This window comes from Rhea americana, unplaced genomic scaffold (genome assembly GCF_003343005.1).
Source record: "Rhea americana isolate MKP2758 unplaced genomic scaffold, rheAme1 scaffold_241, whole genome shotgun sequence".
NCBI lineage: Eukaryota > Metazoa > Chordata > Aves > Rheiformes > Rheidae > Rhea > Rhea americana.
The window spans coordinates 903,906-924,869 of record NW_028186359.1 but is presented as its reverse complement, the minus strand read 5'-3'; the positions used below and the strand labels follow the sequence as shown (position 1 = coordinate 924,869).

Sequence of the window (20,964 nt, the reverse complement as noted above, 5' to 3'; positions counted from 1 at the left end):
ATTGAAAACACTGTCTTAGCTAARTAGCTTTGCTTATCAAAAAAGGACCAAAGACTTGTGAATCTGTACACAGAAAGAACAGGAGAGCCTTAGGGGCATTGGGAACTCCAAGTCTGCTCTTMATTTCCCAATTAATCTTTCTCTCAACATCAATTAATATCAAAGAAAGAAAAGGAAAGCAGTAAGAGGGAAAATAGTTATGAAAGCTGCGATGTCGATGTCTGGCTCTATAGGACCGGGTGTTAGAGCAGCTCAGGAAAGCAGGAGAYATATTGACATATTTTATGAAAGCAAATGCTCTGGTGGCAGCTAAGTTCACTCACTTATCCCAGCAACAGTATGGATAAAGACAGTCAAAGATCTGCATGATTATATGAAATCTGGTTTGGGTTTATCACGTTTACAGCTGTGGACTAGAAGAGACATTAGTCTTTTGCCATAAAATATAATATTACAATGCTGTTTTTATTTTATTGCTTTAACCTGGTCTTCAACAAACTGGAACAGATAATTGCATTTAAAAGATGAGAGGAAGAAAAGATATTATGAGGATCTACAGAATGCATTGCATCTTAGATGGCAGATTGACCCCTATGATTACATTTTGTTGTGCTAAGTATTTGGGCTATATTTTGTAGGCAAGGTTTTGCCACAAATCCAGTTTTACCATAAAACAGCATATCCAAGAATACTTTCAAATGGATTATATAGTAAAAGCTCAAAACCTTACATTACACTGTAATTTAAATGAACTGATTTTACTGCTGTCTAACATTTTACATACTGGGTGGCACTATTTGTTGTAAAGTGCATATATTCCACTGTAATAAGTTTCTAGGTAAAATTTTCAAAAATGCCCAACTGCCTGAGACACTGAAGTTCATTTATTCTAAGTGTTAAGTGTTGTATACAGATAGACTGTTTTCTGTTAGAATGCATAGCTGTAATTATTAAAACAGATAAATTTTAGATAAACTTTAATATGAGGAAAGGCTAATACAGTAGCAGAAATACTTTTGAGCATTTCATAGGTAAGGCAGATGTGGAAGAGATATAACTGCTTCATTAATTTACTAATGCAAACAGAAAGGACCCATCTGCAGTCTTAATTGAATGACAACTTTTTGGCAAACCCTGGTGAGATTTAAATGTGTTTCTCTACATATATATATACATTTCTTGGCATGATGATATTGCAGATTTGTTAGTTATGGTATTCTATTATTATATGATAAATCAGCTTCTGGAAAGGAACAACTTCTGTTTGTATTTGGCTAAATAATTTTTGATATTTCCCTATAAAGCAGGAAAATATAGAGAGGTAGAACATCTTTTATTCCATCATCTAAAATTCTGTGTGATTTTTGTCCAGTAATATGCCCTTCTATCTATGAGGGGAGATCAGGTCCTTTGATATTTTATTTAGATTACATTGCAAGTTTGTAAGTAAGCCATCTGAGCTGATTACTGATGTACTTACTGCATGACCACTGTCAAGTCACCTTCTCTCTCTGGACTTCAGTTCTCTTAGTTCTTCCTGTGCGATGGAGACAGTGCTTATCTTGCAGTACAGTTATAACTGGAACATGTCCAAATTTGGAATGAGAGGGATATTTGACTAAGCATGTTTACCTGGTTAACTTCCATAAAGCTGTGGATTCGGTGTATCAGGGTTTTTTTCCCCGTCTATAAAGTTTATTGCCCAGCAACTAGCAATATGTGAACCCTTGGACATCGTTTTCTATTTGTAGGAGTTCACATCTGATTCCTGAGGCCACCAAAACTAAAAGTGGGATAGAAAGTGTGACCTCGCTCCATCTCAGGCTGCAGTGGGACCAGCTGCCTGCTTTCAGGGGTCCAGGAAGGGCAGAACACGTTGAACAACACTTTGGACCTCTGCCATTTCACAGCAGAGGCTGAATTKAAGAAATCCCACTTGATGCTGAGAATCTTTGCACAGAGATTCGTAAAACTAATTGACAAGTGGCCACAGATCCTCCCAAAACATCTGTTGAAAGTTGCTGGGGCAGGAGCAAAGTTGCCATAATTTTCCTKTGTTCACATGAAGCATTTGGTATGAACCAGAGTGAGAGCCTTCCCAAAAGCAAAGATAACTGTTGTCATTTCATTTATCTCTTTCCCTGATGAGAGGACTGGATGAGGGAAATGATAACTGCCATCTGAAAAAACCCTTCACCTTGTCCCTTGACATTTCTGTCTGGTCCTCAGAAGCCCATTACACTAAACCACTGTGACAGCTCGTGAGGGAGAAACATTTTCCAGAAATGCAGGGCACAAGACACCCCGTTTCTACAATATGTTTTATGGTATTCTGTATCAAATGTGATGATAACCTTCAGAGAAAGAGGCGGATGCTTTCTTTGCAATCCCAGCAATGAGGCTCAAGGCAAGTTAAGAGTGATCAATTAAATGAAACACGTCAAGGTAGAGGAAAGCTGTCTGCCCTGTCTGTTCCTGCAGAAACTCGGCTACTACTGCCTTGCAACTCCTGCTGCTTTGCTCTGTTGCAGTGCCACTATTAGTACTCATTCGTGTTAAGCCCTGCATTATACGGTACAGCAAGTTCAGCAAAGGCACTATGACTGCCTAGCGTCTGTGCGGCGTCTTGTGCCTCTTTCTGCATGCTGTTGTGGCTGGTGGTTGAATTTGTCTGCTTGCCTGCACGCGCTGAGAAGCTGCTCCTCTGAGCGGAGGATGCATTAGTTATGCGCATTTCCTACAAAATTCCACAGTCCTCATCTGAGATGGTTTTAGTTGCCAACACTTTTCATCATAAGTACTTCATGTTGTAAATAGAGCATTCGGTATGCATGCATATTCAGACAAATACCCGTTCTCACAGTTTGTGATGATTTAACAGGTGGATTTAATTTATTGTATAGTGAAGCACTATAAGTAGTACAAGCACTGTCTGCCCACTCTGTTTTAATATTGCCAAGAATTGGTGCTACACACCAATTCTTTGCAACAGTTTTCTTAAATGSCTTAACAATACTGCATTTAATACTAAGGATTAGAAATCTCTGCTGTTTGCAGAATATCTGAGGAAAGCACTGGTAAACATGAAGGGATGAGATACAGCTCTGTGTAGGACCCAAAGTTAGAAGGCATCTATTGCCCTAATGACTTTTCTATAAAAGTGGTGCACCGTATGTCTCCTGAATTACACACATTTCTATTCAGATCTACAGAACCCCGTTTAGCTGTCACTTACACTCATTTTTCCTGGATGTAACTCACTGACGACAGTGAAGTTAGTCTTGATACACATTGTGATCATAGTGGGAGAACCATGAAAAAAATATTTGCGTACATGAAATTGCACAAGATTGTCAAAGCTGTCAGTAAAAGAGTCCTAGACTGAAGCATATAGCTGCAGCCACAGCCTCATCTGAAGAGCAGGTTTTATGTGCTACAGTAATGAATGAACCACACTGGACACAGCTAATGAGGAAGCTACAGACTCCTCTTTTGCATCTGACAAAAAATGAATCACAAAAGCTACTRAGATTCGTTTTCAGTTCATAGTATGTTTGGTGCCAGACTTTCACACTGTATTCATATGAATCTAGACTGACACATACAAGCAAACTGTGTGCACATTTATTTACTCTGTGACATATACACTTAAGAACATGTGTGCATAGGTATAAATATTTGTCTTTTTAAAGACTGAACACCTGTTTTCTCCTCAAAAATCCTCCTTTTTCCCCAAAGTTACCAGTGGGTTTTTTTTCTTACTGCAGATCTTAAGTATTTTCTTTAATTTCCCTTTTCCTCTTCAAATATTTTCAGCTCTATGCAGATGATAGAGGGCCAAGATAAAGATAGCAATGTCAAGGAATGGGGTGATCATGGGAGCTGGATTGTTATAACAGTACCAGAGTATCTGCTGAAAATCTTTGGCTAGCTAAAAAAAAATGGTAAAAATGAAGACAAATGTTACTATGTGGAAAACAAAAATAAAATTTAAAGATTTTTCTTTCAACATCTGKAATTCTGTTCTCCTTCTCTGAACTCTCATATTTTCCTTTCTTTTCCAAGCCAATGCAATTGGAAAATTATGTTGAGCTGCATGTGCATATATAATAGACCTTTCCTTATAGGCTAAATATTTGAAGACTCATGCCATCCTGTAATAAATCAGCCAAAGGAGCTGTCACAGGACAGCATGGATGTGAGCCTTCCACTGGGCAATTCCTCAGGACCTTTAAGTTGGCATCTGGTCTGACATTACCTTCCTAGGCCATACAAGTAAGATCAGGGCTTCAGATGGAGATCCATGGAGATAGGCTATTTTAGGTCTATTTGTTCACAGAATCATAGAATAATTTTGGTTGGGAAGGACTTCTGGAGGTTGCCTGGTCCAGCGCTATGTTGACTTAAATGGAGAGCAGAACAGTTCTAAGATAATGCCAAAGGAAAGTTATGAGGATGTGCGTGTTTTAACAAGTCATGTTGGCATACATCCTTTTTTCCCTCTGAATTTGGAAAGGAGCATGAAAAGAAAGGTCAAAACTGGAAAGCTATACTGCTTTTCCTATCCATCCATTTGTGGTTGCTCTATGCTTATGTTCCCTCAGTAAGAATGAGGTATTGCAGTCTTGTCATCCGCACCTGCAAGAAAATCTATCAATGACAGTGACTTCATTCTTGAGTTACGGATATATTTTTTTGGATGTAAACCTCTGGAATTGTTTACCTACATTTTATCAGTTCAGAAGGCTTTCCCTAAACTGGAAATCAAGCTTATTCAATAGAGCTCATTAAGTAATGAGCTTATTCACTAAGCTCATTACTGGTGGAATTCATCCTGCTCAGCCCTCTTCAGCCCAAAATCTTGTATCCCTTCAGCCCAGCTTACTACTTGTTTTGACCTTTTGCAAGAAAGGTGATTTTTACCTAATTTGAGTTGATTTGCATATTTTCATTCAACAGCTGTCTTGCTCAATGAATGTTTCCATTATTTGATCTGGTCTGCTATTCCTCTATAGCAGAAAATATCTAAAAGGGCGGAAGTTTTTTGCATGCGGTGTGCCAAGGCTAGAATATCCTGCCAGCTCATTTCGTGAACTGAAGCAGAGTGTCTGATTCAGTGGAACTCATCCTATTACATGATGGATGCTCCCTGGATTGATGAACAGACGGTTAGGCAGATGTAAGTAGGCAGGAAAACGAGAGAGGCACCAAGTAAAAGTTGTGATTGCCTCCTGTGAGCTGACCGTGATTGCCCATCTGTACACAATCTAGTGGTCTTACTTGAAGTTTTAAAGCACATAGATAGACAGCAGAAGCTAGAGATTTCATACCTTGGTTAATCATGCAGAGATCAGAGGTGAGCTTGATAAAAACGATATCTCACAGGTGCGAAGCTGGGTGGGAGACGGGGTTCTAAATCTTTCTGAACCAGCAGAACCACCAAACTATGTGACAGTGAAGGATGTGTGTTGGCAATAATGCTTCATTGATTCATGTTCAGAGCGGTAAATTTAAGYCCTGTTTCTACTCATGTCATATATGGATTACTAGAAAAAAGCTCTCATTCTGTGGAGTAACAGAGGTGTCAGAATCTGTTAAATCGACAGCAGCCTACTCCTATTTTCTCTCTAAAGAGGAAGAGAGAAGCAATGGGAGCTTTTCTCAGTTTAATGTTGATGACAAAAGGCCAAGAAACCATCAGAACCTCAAAAGACGACAAACAAGATGACAAATTGAGGATGAGTTCTGAAATCAAATGCAGGGAAAGAGTAAATTTGTGACTGTGTTATCAAGTAGTGTGGCTCAGTAGGAGCTGATCTCTAGAATGAAACTGCTGGTGCAGAGGATGCAGCATCTGTACCACATGCGTCTCAGGGAGGATTAATTTTAGACAAGTTCTAGTCTGCTCCATGGGCTGAATGCCCATTAGCAATAACAGCACATTAGGTGCATTCCTGGAGTGCATCTTTCAGCTGTATTTCATCAGGAATCCAGTTTGCATGCCCTGAAACCTCTTCACAATGTGAGCCAAACTGCACAGGATGATTGAGAGTTTTACTTTCAAAGTGCACTCCTGATCCAAACTAAGACACTAATGTATATGCACTCTAGGAGACAGCAGCTCAGTGCAGCTTTCTCTCTCTCATTTTAGCTTTCCTTTTGAAGATAACTTGCTTCTGCCAAGCATTAGGTTGCAAGAATAGCTGACTTGCTTTTTCCTTTGCAATTGAAAAATAATGTGTTATTTTTGTATTCATCATAGTGACTATAAATCGTATTTAAGGATGCTCCCTTGCTAGACATCATACAGATACAGAAAAAATGTGTACTGTTGATGATTTGTTGTCTTCAGATTAAACATATGACTTGCATAAAGAGCATACAAAGATGGAAATGGGGACTGTGGCAACTGAGTGAGAAAATATACTGAATAAAATAATAGTAAGAAGTGTTTTCGTAAGTACAGAGAAGAAATAAAGGGACTGTCTGGTTGTGGGGTGAAGTCTTGTTATCTCAAGATTGTGAATTTGAATAGTAAAGGCTGAGAGTGACTGAAGATTTCATCATCTGCTGTTTTCACGTCTGATGTGAAAGCCTGTAGCTACAGGCAAGATGAGAAAAAGTAGCAGCAATTTGTGTCTTATAAATGGCGAAAGAGAATCACATGTACAGAAAGAATAAAGCAATAAGCATGTGAAAAATAACCACCAGTCATAAAAAAATAAACGTACGTCAAAATGTTGAGGGTGATTTTGAGGCCTGATTTGCAGAAACAGTTAAAAAGTGAACCTGGCAGCGTTGACCCATGCCTATTGCAAGGAAGGTTGGTGAGGTTCATCCATGACAAGGCGTTCTTTCTCTAGTGTTAGCACATTAGCACAGGAGCATTCAGCAAACTCATATGCYGGTACACATTCAATAACCAGAAACTGCTTCACTCCGTAAGTGTAAGACTTATTGCTTGAATTATTCGACATTGTTGTTAGGTGACTGCACAACACTGTTGCACTGAGACCTCTACATTTCTGTGTTTAAGCTCAGGTTTCAGGGGCCATAGCTTGATTCTGCAGGACTGCTCTCTTCAGAAGCAAGCAGTCCTTCTGAAGGGCTTTCTGGGGACGTACATCAGCCAAATTTCCCAAAGTCCTAAAGGCAAAAAGCTAAAGCTGATCTGTGTTTTAATTTTGCCACAGATGGCAGGCCAAGATTAAAGCAGCAGGCTTCCCCAGGCGATCTACTCAATGGCTGTCTCGAATTCTCGCAGTGAAGAGCCTGCTCATAAAATGACTTTGAGTGGCTGCCCATTTTGGTTTTGTTGTTGTTGCAGATGCTTTTATAGGTGAGAGATAATTCATACGCAAATGCATCCATCAGGAAGAGGAACAGTTACAATGTTAGTGCCCAGATCCAAGCTCTTCACAGCCCCAGGTAGGAATTGGGGAAGAGTCCTTAACAGGAGAGAGAGAACAAAGGAACGAGAGCACAAACTAACAAAAGAAGGAAGGAGCCGGATGCTCCAGCATCATTTTTGAAAACCAGAAAGAAAAACTAGTGAAGACTTGCACCTTCTAGAGAAGTAATGAATTGTTTCCTTCCCTGGCAGGTAGTGATTTGACTTGCCACATGCCTCCTAGTAATTTCCCAGCAGGTTTTTAATGTTGGAACAATAGCATTCTGTTAGATATTGATTTTAAAATAACTCTTTGACACTTGCTTGTAACCTTAAGAGGTGAATTACAGCCCTTGAACGTGTTCTAATGTAGCAGTGGTAAATAGTTAAACAGACAGCAGTCTGTTCCTGCGGGTATTACTCGTCTATGAGGAGGGTGAGCTCCGTTCTAGCTSTGGCTTTCTTCTCAAAAACTTGGGTGAACCACCTTTCTGCCTCCATTGCTCCTATTCGTTGATTTATCTGTTCAAACCKTAAGACTTTGGTCAGAGAGGGACTGTTTGTTACTGTGTCGTGGCTGCGGTAAAACCTGTGCGGTGCAGTGAGGAAATCCCAGGGTGAGGAAATCCAGCAGTTCCTCGAGGGACCTATTTCTGGGCATAAACGAGCACTTTCTGCTCTTCATCATCAAGCAGCAGAGGACTGTTGCTGCTCCCAGGCTCCTGTRGATGCAGCCACCCAGCCCGACTCCTGGTGCGCAGGGTTGGATTTGTTGGTCTTGGCTAAGTCCTGTCTGTCTGTCAGCACCTTCCCCTGTGAGCAGCTCCGGGGAGAAGCACCTCGGCTGCCAGGAACAGCGCAGCGGCTGCGTTCCCCCGTCCTTCACACGCTGCTGTGAGCTGATGTGGCAGCTAACAGTCAAATCATGATGTGGACCTGATATCTGTTCTGGTAGTGTCTTGCTTCCCTTTTTGCTGTGATGCCACCGCTTACTCCACAGGAAGCCCAGTGACAGTATTTTGCTGTGGGATGGTATGTAAGTGGTGAGGGAATGGCACTAAGCTAAGAAAACATCCAGCAGTCTGCCTGCCTTGAAGAAAAATGATAATAAATTCACAGTGGAAGTGGTGGAATTTGACAAAAAAAATCTCTGTGCTGGATACTGCAGCAACTAGAGGTGSGAGGGCAATGGAAAAATGACCTCATTGTAGTTCTTTCCTTCTTGAACTTCTGTGGGGCTGTGATGTCCATCATGAGATGGTCTTGTAACGCCAGAGCCCTTCTGCTGGCCTGGAGATGCTGCCAGAGGTGACCGATGGGTCCTCAAGCTGCCAGAGTAAGGCACGAGAGCACGTGCTCTGAGTATTTCTACGGGTAATAGGGAAAGCAACAGCTGGATCCATATCCATTCAGATCTCCATTTCTGAGGCCTGTGCTACATGAAAAATAAATAAACCTGCTCTGTCCTCTGATAATGTGCTGTGGCAGCTCTGTCCCTGTGTGCTTCTGCATGGATTGGTAGGAAGGATATGAAAGCGTGGCCTGCATTAAATGAGAATCATACACAGTCTGCCCTGAAATCAGTACTGAATTACACTGGTAACGATGGTGATAGTCGCTGTAAGAGCCAGGAGGCAGCTGAGAACCTCTGCCCCAGGACTGGAGTCCCTGCTGTAGGGTGATGGATGACAGGGAAGAATGCTGTTTATGAGTAAGCTGAAAAAGTTGCTTTGAATATCTCACAGGTTTTTGTATTTTTTTTCCTTTTTTTAGTAGGCAGTCTCACTACAGTTCCTCCAGTGCTTCTCCATTGCTTAGAAATAAGCTTCTTTTGGTCTCTTCTGGTTTCAGCTGCCCAGAGCAGATGGAAGCCATTAAAAAATAACAACGTTTTTTTTTATATTGCTTTCCTAATATTAAATTAGGGCAGGACTTTCATKTCATATTTTGGGAGGGTCGCATACTGAATCCATGCCGAGAAAGCATCTGACTAAGCATGTTATTTGCAGATGTCTCCTACAAAGACTTAGGATGGTTATTGGCAGTCATTGCAGTAGAGGATTAACCTCGACCGAGGTCTAACTGTAAGGGTTGCAAAGACAGAGGTCTCAGAAATTCCCTCTGTACTTGGAAGGGAAAGCTACGGCTGTTCTATGCAATTTACACTTAAAACTGATTTCAATTGTATGAACTGTAATCAGCTAAGAGACATAATTAGTTTTGGCTAATTTGATGCACGGCCTTTAACTTCACTTCCCCTTTCTCTGCTTTCATACTGACAGTGGCTACTGTGTCCCTTATTTTCTATTGATCTCTGTAAACTAATTACTTTTTACTGGGTCAGTGCTGTTATGAAATTACCATTTTATGAGACTAAAAATAGCTCAGGTCCAGTCAGCAAACCAATCTCTTCCCTTCATGTCCAGGGAAAATACAATGTTATCTTGAATCTACATTTCTCAGGCACTTACTATGATGCAGACTAGAAAGCAAGTGGAAAAAAAAAAAAAAGAGAAGCATAGAAAATTTCTTAAATCAGTTGCTATAGATGCATCTTTGCCACAGCTCCCACTGGTAAATTTAATAGTCACATTATAATTTTAGTCAGTACCTTTACTTGGCCTTATTCAAAATAACTTACTTCTCACACAACAAATTTAGCTTAAAGGAAAGTTATTTTGTCTTGCCCATTAAAAATGTTGTGTTTGCACATATGTGCAATCATTACAAATCCAAAACTTCAAAAAGCCTAAAGACAGATAAATATTTTCTTTAAGATGGAGAAAAATGCAGTGAATTTCACTTGTTTTGGGAAAGAACGAGAGTATTTTAGTACTTCTGGGGTTCTGGTGAATAGAAATAACTCAAAAATGAGACGCTTGACTCGGATTTACATCAAGATAGTGAAGGGAAAAGTTCCATCTGTAGTTTCTAATACAAAGACATTTTGCACACAGTATCAGTAAATCTATTAGAGGAAGAAAAATGATACACATTTCATATAAGATGAAGCTGCAGTCAAGAGAATGAAAGCTCAAGAAAATGGCTTCTTTGTATAGCTCCATCAATTTGTTGTCTGATTGGACTTTCTGTATATCAAATTCAAGCTATTTTTTGGCCTGTGGATATTGGAATTGTTGACTAGGAAGGAAATTTTAGAGCCTCACATTACAAAGGAAACATCCCACGTCTCATCTATCTTCCCATKGCTGATGTTAAGTATGCAAAGTAGCATTTCTATTAAAGCAATTTTTCTGATTCAGTTTAATGGCAGTTACTGAAGTACTGACACACAAAATACTGCACCAAACTGCGATCTTTCAGGAGAACCTATAGAGTAGCAGTGCTCCAGAGATGATTTATTATTTTCCTTACATTGCAAGTGCCTCTTAGTTTGCATGAAGCAGAGTTAATGAAKGTTACTATGAGCTTGAATGTTTTCAGTACTTTCCATTGGAGAAATAACTGAAAAAAAAAGCTGCCCTCGGGGACCTCCCGCTCTCCAGTGCTTGCGCGGGCACGTGGGGCGCTTAGTCTTCTCCTAAAGTTTCGTTCCTGCGTTGCCAGTCACAGACACCGCCCGAGAGTCTGGAACGTACTGCTCTTGGGTGGAAGGAAAACAGTTACAAAAAGCTTGGGAAAATACGCTCTTTGGGTGAAAATGGTGTGGGTTTTAGTTGCCTGAGAGGTCTAGCGCTGCGGCCTTGTTCGTAATGCGTGTTGACAGGCCTGTAAACATACGGCTGCCCCCTCAAAAACCAAACATTTAAAAGTAAATAAAAACAGTATTTAAGTAACAAAGTTTATGGTAATTAAACTGCCTCGGTACARATAGAAAACTGATGTCTATTATGTATCAAGTTAGCTAAAAGCTAAGAGAGAGGTGCGCGCCAATGATGGGAGTGATCACCGTGCTCCTCGGCTCCTTTTGGCAGTGCTCGCATTACTGCGGCGGTGGGGCGAGGAGGTCAGCACCTCCTGCAGAAAAAAGAAAGGATGCTGGCAAAACTACTGTTTATTTTATTGGCGTTTTACAGAAGGGCAAGAGAGAGGATGGGTAGCTGTTGGCCTCTTGAGAGAAATGTTTCTGCATGAATTGGATAGCTGATTTTAAATTAATTTTGAATAGTTGTTTCAGTAATTCAGACTGATTTAAGATGCACCCAAGAATAATGCTTTCATTATAAAACCTCCTGAGCAAAATTTAAATCGTGCTAAATTAAAACCAGCCTCTGTTGAACCAGGGCTGATGAGCACAGCAGAGGGATCAAAGATGCAGGGTCAGTATAATTTAATTCCTTTGCTTTGTTTCCCATTCCAGAAAAATTGTTGCACCTTTCTCCTTGGGTTGTTAGCTACCTAAGGAGCTTGCAAGTCATCCTAGATTTCTCAAAACTCTTATGCCTGATTTGCATAGTAACCCCACCAAAAGCAGCACTTACTCTATTTTATGCAGTGCTTCATCTTCAGTAGGAAATGCTTTTTTATTGCTTTTCTTTATGGGTCAATCTGGAAATTCAATTGTATCGTTACGAATCTGGAATAACTGACTTACAGTGCAGCAGGAGAATTTTACAGCAGTGAGTTTCAAGATCCAACCCTATTTTTTGATGTTCGTGGAAAGACCCTGCTCATGCACCCTTCCGAGAGGTAGACAGCTCCATCAAAATCACTGGTTAGGTATTTAATACGAATCATGACTAAGATATTCGTTTGTTCTGGCAGGGAATGGGCAGGAGAGGCTTTGCTCTGCAGAGGTGCTGTGGATGCCCTGGTCGAAGCKGGGGGTTTGGGTGTCTCCGAGCTGTTCTGCGTCACGGCAGCTGGAGCAGCCACGGCATTTCCTCAGCCGCCAAACAGCTCTATGTCAAATGTATTTCAGCAGCAGGTGAGGGCAAAACCTTCAGTTAGTGTAAAGTAGTGGAGCTCCATTAAACTAAATAGACTCTCACCAAGATAAAACTGATGCAAAACTGCAAAGAACCAGGACAGTCAATGTTGTGCTTATCACTGGAATGACAGGAGGAAAAAATGGAAGTGAAATTCTGAGCRAGAGAGACAAAACCCTATAAAATTTTGAAGGATTTTCATTTTTGTGCTTGTWTCTTTGTCATTTGCTCAAAGTAAAAACCATATGGGGACCTTCTATATTATTACTGCATACAAGGCTAAAGGGCAGAGACTGGCTGGTACAAGCTACCACAGTTTCTTGGTTTCTGTTGAATTAATTTAATTTACACCAGTAAATATCTGGCTTAGATTTTTTTTATTATTATTAATGTTAGTCAACTGGAGCATCTGATAATGGTTTCCTAAGGCTAGATCTATTTATCTGTTGTTAGTAAACTTTCTCTGTTTTCTGAGCTAGTTTTTAAATTCTTTAATAGCATGGGAAACATTATTTTATATATAAAACTATTTATATATTGACTTTTATAAATCAATCTGTTACAAACAATGAAATCCTAGTATCAGGAAAATGCTCAGTTATCTGGATTTAAATGTTTCGATGTTCAAAAGAAAAAAATATACATACATATATAGATCTGAGTTAAAAACTAGCATACTTTGTAGTTTCTTGTTCTAAATTCTTGCTAAATTTTTAAAGGCAAATGAGGGGATAACATTTAAGATATTTATAAAAGCTCTGAGCACTGCTGAAATGCAAACAGCTAACTGGCATCCGCTAAATAGGCAAAGTCTGATGTATTAAGAAGCATGTTAGAGATTTTGGCGGCATTTTTGGCAGCGTCTGTGAGATAGGAATTGCCAGTACTCTCATTAGTAACAAGATCCTTCCAAACATTTAAATGACTTCTGAGGAAGATTGTACATGAATTTTCTTATGAAAATGCCAGTTTTTCAAAACTGCAAGATTCTGTAGGGAGAAGGGAGGCCCAGGGATATTAACTGCCTATGCCACACRGTGCGAGACAGGAGGGTGGAAAGCAGCTGGGGCCAAACGTTTCATTTCTACAGTTCCTTCACTTCTGTGCAGTTACGTTAACCCGTGTATCGGAGCGGCTGTGCGTGCCGAGGGCTGGTGCCAGCCTGCCGGCAGTGCCTTACTTTCTGTGCGCTCGCGGTGTGTCGGGCACACGGCCCCGGCTGAGGGGCAGCAGCTCAGCCAGCGAGCCCCGAAAGTGCCTTTCTGGAGGGATCCAGCAGGAGCTCTGCGGAGCTCGTCTGACGGGAAATGGGTTAAAAACCCAGCAGGGCTCATAAGCCACATAGGGTTCATAAGCCATAAAAGCCCAACAGGGCTCATAGTAATGACTTCTGCTTCTAGTATAGGTTTTAGCAAGCCATGAAGAGTGTTTGGGTTTTGCTGTTTGGATAAAAAAAAGTGCTGAATACCTGATGGATGGGATCRTAGCTAGCTAGATGTCAGAGGGCATACATCTCTCTCTTCAGTGTCTGGTATTGTACACGTTTCTGAGTTTCTTACAACCCTGTGATCTCACAGCAATCTTAGCTAATAGCCTATTTGCTAAAGACACCTATTTTAATTAAAATCCTCCAACAAAAAGTGCCAGATCAGTAATACTAGATGTTTAAGCTTTAATGCTTTGAAAGCACTTTATATGTCCCCTTCCAATGAAATCTTACAAAGCCATGTTTAAATGTCTAATTTTTTAAATTCTTGTCAACCCATTTAAAGCACTCATTCATCTGTAATTTCTGTGATTGCAACAGATTGAGGACACTTTAAAGTGCTCAACGGCACTCTGTTTTGTCTATCCATGTATTCAATAAGGAAAAGAAAGAGAAAAAGACCAAGTCACTTATGGGAACAGAGAATTAATTGCGCTACAGCACACACTGCATACATTTTACAAGGTAGATTTGTTCCCAAGTAGCACCAGATGTTTCTTTGACCTTAACTTCCCTCTCACAAACATATAGCAATATATGTGTGAATGTGCATGTGTGTACGGACAGAAAGAGAGAAGTGATCCTTATCAAACAGAAACCAGAAGATAGAACTATACTTTCACTCGTTTCCCTCATGGGGAGAGAATATGTGAACAAACCACCCATGGCGTGTTGCCACAGGACATCACGCCCCACTGAAGTCGCTCAGATACCATGGTGGGAACTGGTAGGTGGGCACTGACCAGGATGGGAAGAGCCCAAACATGGAAAGTTAAACCACGGGTCAGGGCAGTGCTGGGACCCAGAGTCCAAACTGACTTTTCTAAGTGAGTGCTGACTGCTTTTCCAAGGGCAAGGATCTTAGTTTTTGCCACCTAGAAATGAATCAAACTTGCAAGCTTTGTTTAGATACTGAAACATGAGGAAAAAAAGATCTTTTRGTTACTATGGTAAACATTTTACATTTTCACTTAATGAAGAAATTCAATGCTAATAATTTTCATATGCTGAGGTTCTGTGCCTTTCTGAGAGCTGAATTACAATTTTAGTAATTTTAAAGTGCTACTGTGAGCCTGTTCATGCATAATAGGCACAGAGAAGTGTTTAAACTCAAAAGCAGTTAGAGAAAAAGTGGTCACCATATTACAAGAATGAGAATTGTCTAAATCTGAATGTTAAACTGTGTGAACTCTCCAGTGGGAAAACTGTTTGCAAAGTTACTGTAAACTTAGCGTATTATTTTGAGGTATGAAATTCAGAGATTGCATTAAGCTGGAACTCTGTAAGTGCCTGAAACATCAACCTATAAAGCCTGCCTTCTTCTGTATAATCCTGTCAGGGTAAGGGTTTGGTCATTCTTACAAAGGTTTTAGTTTAGAGCAACAGAAATTCAAATCTATAATCTCAGTGGAAACATCTCTTAGACAGAAGTGAAATACAAGAGAGGAAAAAAAGAAAGTGTCCTCCAGGCTACATTTCCTTTGCTTTGATTACACATACCATTACCTTTGTACCTGTCCATAGAAGTGTTTGAAATTCTACTGCAGCTGCTACAGTATGTTCTTATTATTTTATAAACTCACAGGTAGACACAGACAAGAAACCCATACCCTGCTCAATTAAGTAAAAACACATCGTATCCTGGTGATCACTGAATATTTTCAGGAGTATAGCTGCCCACAACATCCATTTGAATTCAGCAAACCTATAATTCCTGGCACGTCAAGCAGTTAAGCAAACAATGATCAACATTGGAAAAAAAAAGGCAAAATATTCATCATTGACTTTCTGTAAAAATTGTGACTTGAATGAATGTCTGAAAAAACACAAGCTGTAGTTGCCAACTGCTTTGCACTCATGTCATTTTTTGCACCCCTACAGASAGAGTGCAAAACAGGACCTGCTACTCCACAGCCTTGCTCCTCCTGCATTCAGTTACCTTTATGCCAAGTATTTGTCAAGTGAGTGTAAGTGCATTTTGTGTTTTATGCAACTTTGCATAGGCATAAATTCCAGAAGTTGTCAGGCAAAGAAGAATCGAGCCCATAATAATTCCAGCCCCTTTTGGAACATGCACCCAGAAACATGCTTAGCCTCAAAGAGTAACTGAAGTCAAGCTCCTAGGATATGTTTGCCTGCTGCTCAGTAGAAGAAAAAGTAATACTCACCCAAGTGTTGTCATGGTTACAATAGTGTACCAAAAGGAAGCAGGAATACTGGTGAATTTGCTAGCTGAGGATCCTTTCTCTGCATAAAACATCACAGTTGCAAAGATGATGATTGCCATAGTGAGAGAAAAGAGGAGAAAGCCAAGCTCAGAGGCACAGCTCTTCAAAGTGTAGCCCAAGATTCTTAAACCTTGGGAATGGCGAGAAAACTTGAAAATCCTGAAAACCCGAAAAACYCTTAGTGTCACAAAGGCTCCGCTGACGTCCTCGTTATTGGTCATCACCAAGCCAATGTAGTACGGCATGATGGCTACCACATCAATGATACTCATTACACTTCTGATGAATCTGTAGCGACTTGGGGCCGCGAAGAGTCTCAACAGATACTCAACCGTGAAAATCATCACACAAGCTGTGTCTAAGCAAAAGAAAGCCACAGCATATCTCTCCCCACATGGAAGCTCCTTGTTTCCAGGCACTGTGCCGCAAGGGACAGTTTCCACAACATTAGTGATCACAGAGACAGCAATAAAGAAACCAGTGACATAGTAAAAGACTAAGGCTAAGGTGCTGGTGTGGGGGTTCTCGAAGGCTCGCCACATGGTCTGCCGGAAGCTCAGGGATGGCATGGAACCTTCCTGGTTGTTTTCTGAGTCATTGTCATCCATCAGCCGCTCTGCATTTTCCCGCTTTCTATCTTTATACTCTTCATAGCAGCAGTCCCCAATGATTTCAGGGAGGATCCCATAAAAGGCAAGCTCTTCATCATAAGCAGAGATGCACTCATACCTTGGATAGTGTAGCTTGCCAGTTCTATAAAAATTTAAGATGCACCTAAAGACCTCAGGGTCTCGGTCAAAGAAGTACTCCTTAGTGTCTTCGTTGAAGAAGAACTCCTTCTCAGTGCTGCCCAGGAGAGTGTCGGGGTATCTCTCAAGTGTAGTCCTCCAGGTCTGGAAACGCCTGCCACTCACATTGAGAATGATCAGCTCGTCCTGCCTCTTATTTTTCTCCGTTGGAGCCAGTGGCATAGGACAATTGGCCACTGGCATCCATCCTATGGCAGCTGCCCTGGCAAAGGGCAACCATGCTGCTACTCCTGCTGCCATGATGACTCCAGGTCTTGTTACTGGAGAAGACAGTTTGGCTGCTTCTGGGACCTGCTGGAAGTCAGATCAGTTCCATCTAAAAYGCAGAACAAAACAGAAAAGCAACACAAAGTCAAGTAGGGTATCTTGCCCCATTGTGTTAAAGACTTATAGATTGGTATGTACACAAGAACTTAAAACAACTAGCTTGTGTTAGTCTCCCATTTGAAGAATGATGTTAAACAAGGCACATGATAATGAGCTCAGCAAGGTTATGGCATTATTATAGATTGAAATTTTGAATAGCAAATGATTCCTCATTAAAAGCATTTTAAAAGTAGCATAAACACACTAATTTATATTTGCTTCCTTACAAACAAGACTAATCCATAATTCCCCAGGTGTAAGCCTCATGTGCTCATCAGTTTAACTACAGCTGTCAAGAAAGAGCCAGGAGCTTCAGTGAAATCAGCTTGCAATTCAGCCAGTAGAACTGGGTTTCTAGTTTTAAAAAAGTTCAAAATGCAATGAATTTTGCACCAAGAACAATGTCATTTGGAAGAAACACATTAAAAACTTCTCTGGTTTTTATTAGCTTTCTTCAACCTTTAATTAAAGACCTGGGCTAGGCAGCARATTTTTTTCTGGTCTCTTGGATTTAAAGACAGGTTTTACTGTTGTGAAATACTGCATCACTATAATGGAGCAGAGGAAAATTCTGGCTTTTGGGAGAGCATTGCTCAGAATATCTGAGCAGCARTAGCTTGAATCACAAGTGTGAATGCTTAAGGAGGTTCTGGTAGATACATTGTTAGGAGAGGGAAGCACACCCTGGATTGAGCTACCAAGAGAGGACCAGGAACATCAGAATGTGGGAGCCTCCAAACTTGGACAACTCTCTTCCAGTAGGAAGATAGCTTGTTGTTTCCTAGCTACCAGAGGCAGAAGTCCTTCAGCCTAATAGTTGAAGGGCTGTTAGACTGAATTGAAATAAGTTCACCACACTATTCATTTTAAAATGAAAAATACCCCAAGTTGTCCAGATCCTTAGGCACTGGAAATCAACACTACTTTCTTGAAATTTGAGTAGTTATTGTAGCTCTGATCTAGCCAGGAATTTTCTTGTTCTTTTTTGGTTTTGGGTCAGATGTCTGACAATATTTAACTTTTGTTTTAACTTTTTACTTTCACTWCCCTAACATTTTTCTAACCATTATCCTATAAGATGCATTAGGGGCCCTATCAAAAGTTAGTTTATCAATGGAAAGACTTCCATCGATTCCATGGCTCAGGCCCTCAAAGCCTAGTTATTTCCTCTACATGGTATTCTTCTACRCAGTTCTGTTCTGAACCTTTTTTAATTATATGAAAGCTGCCATTCCAGCCAGTAAGGCTGCATTATTGATTTCAACAGGCCATCAAAATACTGAATAAAAAATGATAGAATCAATCTGTGGTGAAAATGACTAAACTGTTCACAGAAATGCTCTTCCTGTTCAGTGCGCATTAACATTCATCACCTTAATGTGGAGTATCTTGCTATGCAATTTTACTATCTAAAGAACAATCGAAATCCCTAGTGCAAGCATCTTACTGCTGCTGTAAGAGGTTTTGTAATTATGAAACATATAATAATCCATAGTGATGCTTATCCCACAGAGACACTTTTCTTATATACATGGCACTGGAGCCAATATCCCGCAATATTTTACTATAAAGGATTGTTCAATAATACTATGCATTAGTTTTTCTCTCCCTCTAAAGAGTGAATTTATTGCATTAATAGTGCCAGAATGACAGCTGTGGGGACAAGAATGATTTTGTTTTTCCTTGGAAGAGACAGAACACAGCATTGCAAACTTTCTCTGCACTACTTTGAAAATGCTTCACAGTAGAAAAAAAGTCTTTAGGGACTTAGTGGGCTCAGACAGCAGAGCTGCCGGTTTCTGTTAGCAGCAGCGGAGGATCTTTTAACTTTTATGGAACACTGCAGTTGAAAACAGGACCGTGAAAGAAGAGAAATGTCAGCTGTTTCATTTCTTAATTACCAAATATAGATAGGCAAGTAATCAAGAGGCCAAGATAATGCATCCTGTTCCTAATCTCCCTGCTGGTAAACTGTCTTCTGTGCTTTCTAATTTCAATTAGAGACACCACCATAGTCATTCTACCAGGACTGATTGGTGATGTACAGTGACCTGAGCAACTACAGTACACTGGGCCCTCATCTTCCCAGATTTCTCTGGGGAATCTTATTAGAAATCTCTTCTGTACTTATAACTTTGGTTGTAAATTCCAGGTTACCTACATTAGCTGCCGAGGCACTATAAATACTTCACATATAATTGTTCTAATACAGCAGTGGTAACTCATAAGTGACTTACACATTTTAAAATCAATTTTTTAAAGATAAAATGGAGTCCTTCCATGCTGGCAGTGTATGTGGGGAAACTATAAATAGCTGTGAAATGGGCAAAAGATGAGAACGAAGAGAGAGTGGTGTRTTCTGTCCATGGAAGTCCAATCGCTATTTTTCTGTGGCAAAGAGACACAGCTGGTCAAGAAAACTTCCTCCAGCATATGCACACAGCTTGATTTTCAGAGTTGCATTAAATCTATCCCATTTGATCCTCAAAATACTTTAAAAGAGAGACTTTTTCAAAGCTTGTAGCTGTAAATTATCTCTCTTTTTGTGGCCTGTATCTGTGAGGAAAGTCTGAGAGGGAGAAGAAWAACCCAATACCCTCAGCACAGGGGCTATGCTGCTTCTTGTCCGCAAAGCTTTGGAACTCCACCCCGAAGTAAGAGATAGAAAATTAACAGAGAGATAAGATTGGATTTGTAATTTGGAGCTACACAAACTAAGTTAGAGTTAAAAAAGAAAGCAAGAAAGAAAAAAGGATTAACTAGTTTGTCTAAATAATATGAAAAGTACCTTCCTTTTCTGCACACTAAGCCTGGGTTCTGGTGACTCTGCTAACCATCGATGCACATTAATCCATACAAGCATATATTTACCAATACACATACTTCTAATTTTAACTAATTTCCACATGTAATTTAAAAGGATCTAGTTAAAAGATCGTTAGCCTGTTGATGATATTTAGAAGATCTAGTACAACAAAATAAACAATTTGACTCTTTCTGACTTAAGCAATTGTCAATGTCTATGGAACAAATAAACTGTTTTCTTCAGATAATTATGAGGACAGCAAAATAGTGCAAACAAATGTGACAAAAAAGCCTGTGGCATGACTCCCTCTTTTCTTCCCTGGCCAGGATTCACAGCCCTATTTGAATCTGGCCTGACCATCTATCTAGCTATCTCAGGTCATCTGAGCTACAGCTAGCTTTACCGACACAAGGATTTGATACCAGTTTCAAAACATAAAACAAACATATATTGTTAGATCAATAACACACTGGAGGAAAACTTTAGAGAACATGCAGTTATTCTATCTTAAGGGTCAAGAGATAAATGATAGATTCTTACCACATTAACTTCCACTGGCAATGTCATACTTAATAAATGTCTCTTAATATTTTTTTTTGTGAAAATAGAAACAAACCAAAAAATCTCATGATGTTTCCCTTTCTGAAATCAGAGAGGGAGAGGGATAATTTAAAATACATTTGATTGATTAAACATATTGTGAGTTTCTTGGTGAGACACTGCCAATGGGAGTGAAGAGCCATGAGATCAGTCATTCTCGGATTTTCTGTCCTTTATTTTATCAGGCTCAGACAACAAAGATATTTTTATTTARAAGCAAAATATATCAATCAAAGCTGCAATATCCTTTTTCAGTCACATATTCCTTTCCTTTTGCAGTTGAATCAGATAATAAAACTTTCTTCAAAACATTCACTTCTTCAGTCACTTGGAGAAATTTGGGAGCAAAAGCAACAGGCTTAGGATAAATGCAAGCAAACTTCTCCCATC

The 20,964-nt window shown here is 40.0% G+C and overlaps 1 protein-coding gene across 1 annotated transcript in view; it reads right to left on the bottom strand.

The window, feature by feature from the left end:
* The window catches only part of KCND3 (potassium voltage-gated channel subfamily D member 3), a 134,032-nt gene extending 116,990 nt beyond the window's left edge, over window positions 1–17,042 (bottom strand). Inside the window, exon 1 of the mRNA XM_085306609.1 lies at window positions 15,934–17,042. Within this exon, the coding sequence (XP_085162735.1) occupies window positions 15,934–17,042 (1,109 nt within the window). The remainder of the gene's footprint in view (window positions 1–15,933) is intronic.
* Window positions 17,043–20,964: the final 3,922 nt, after the last annotated feature.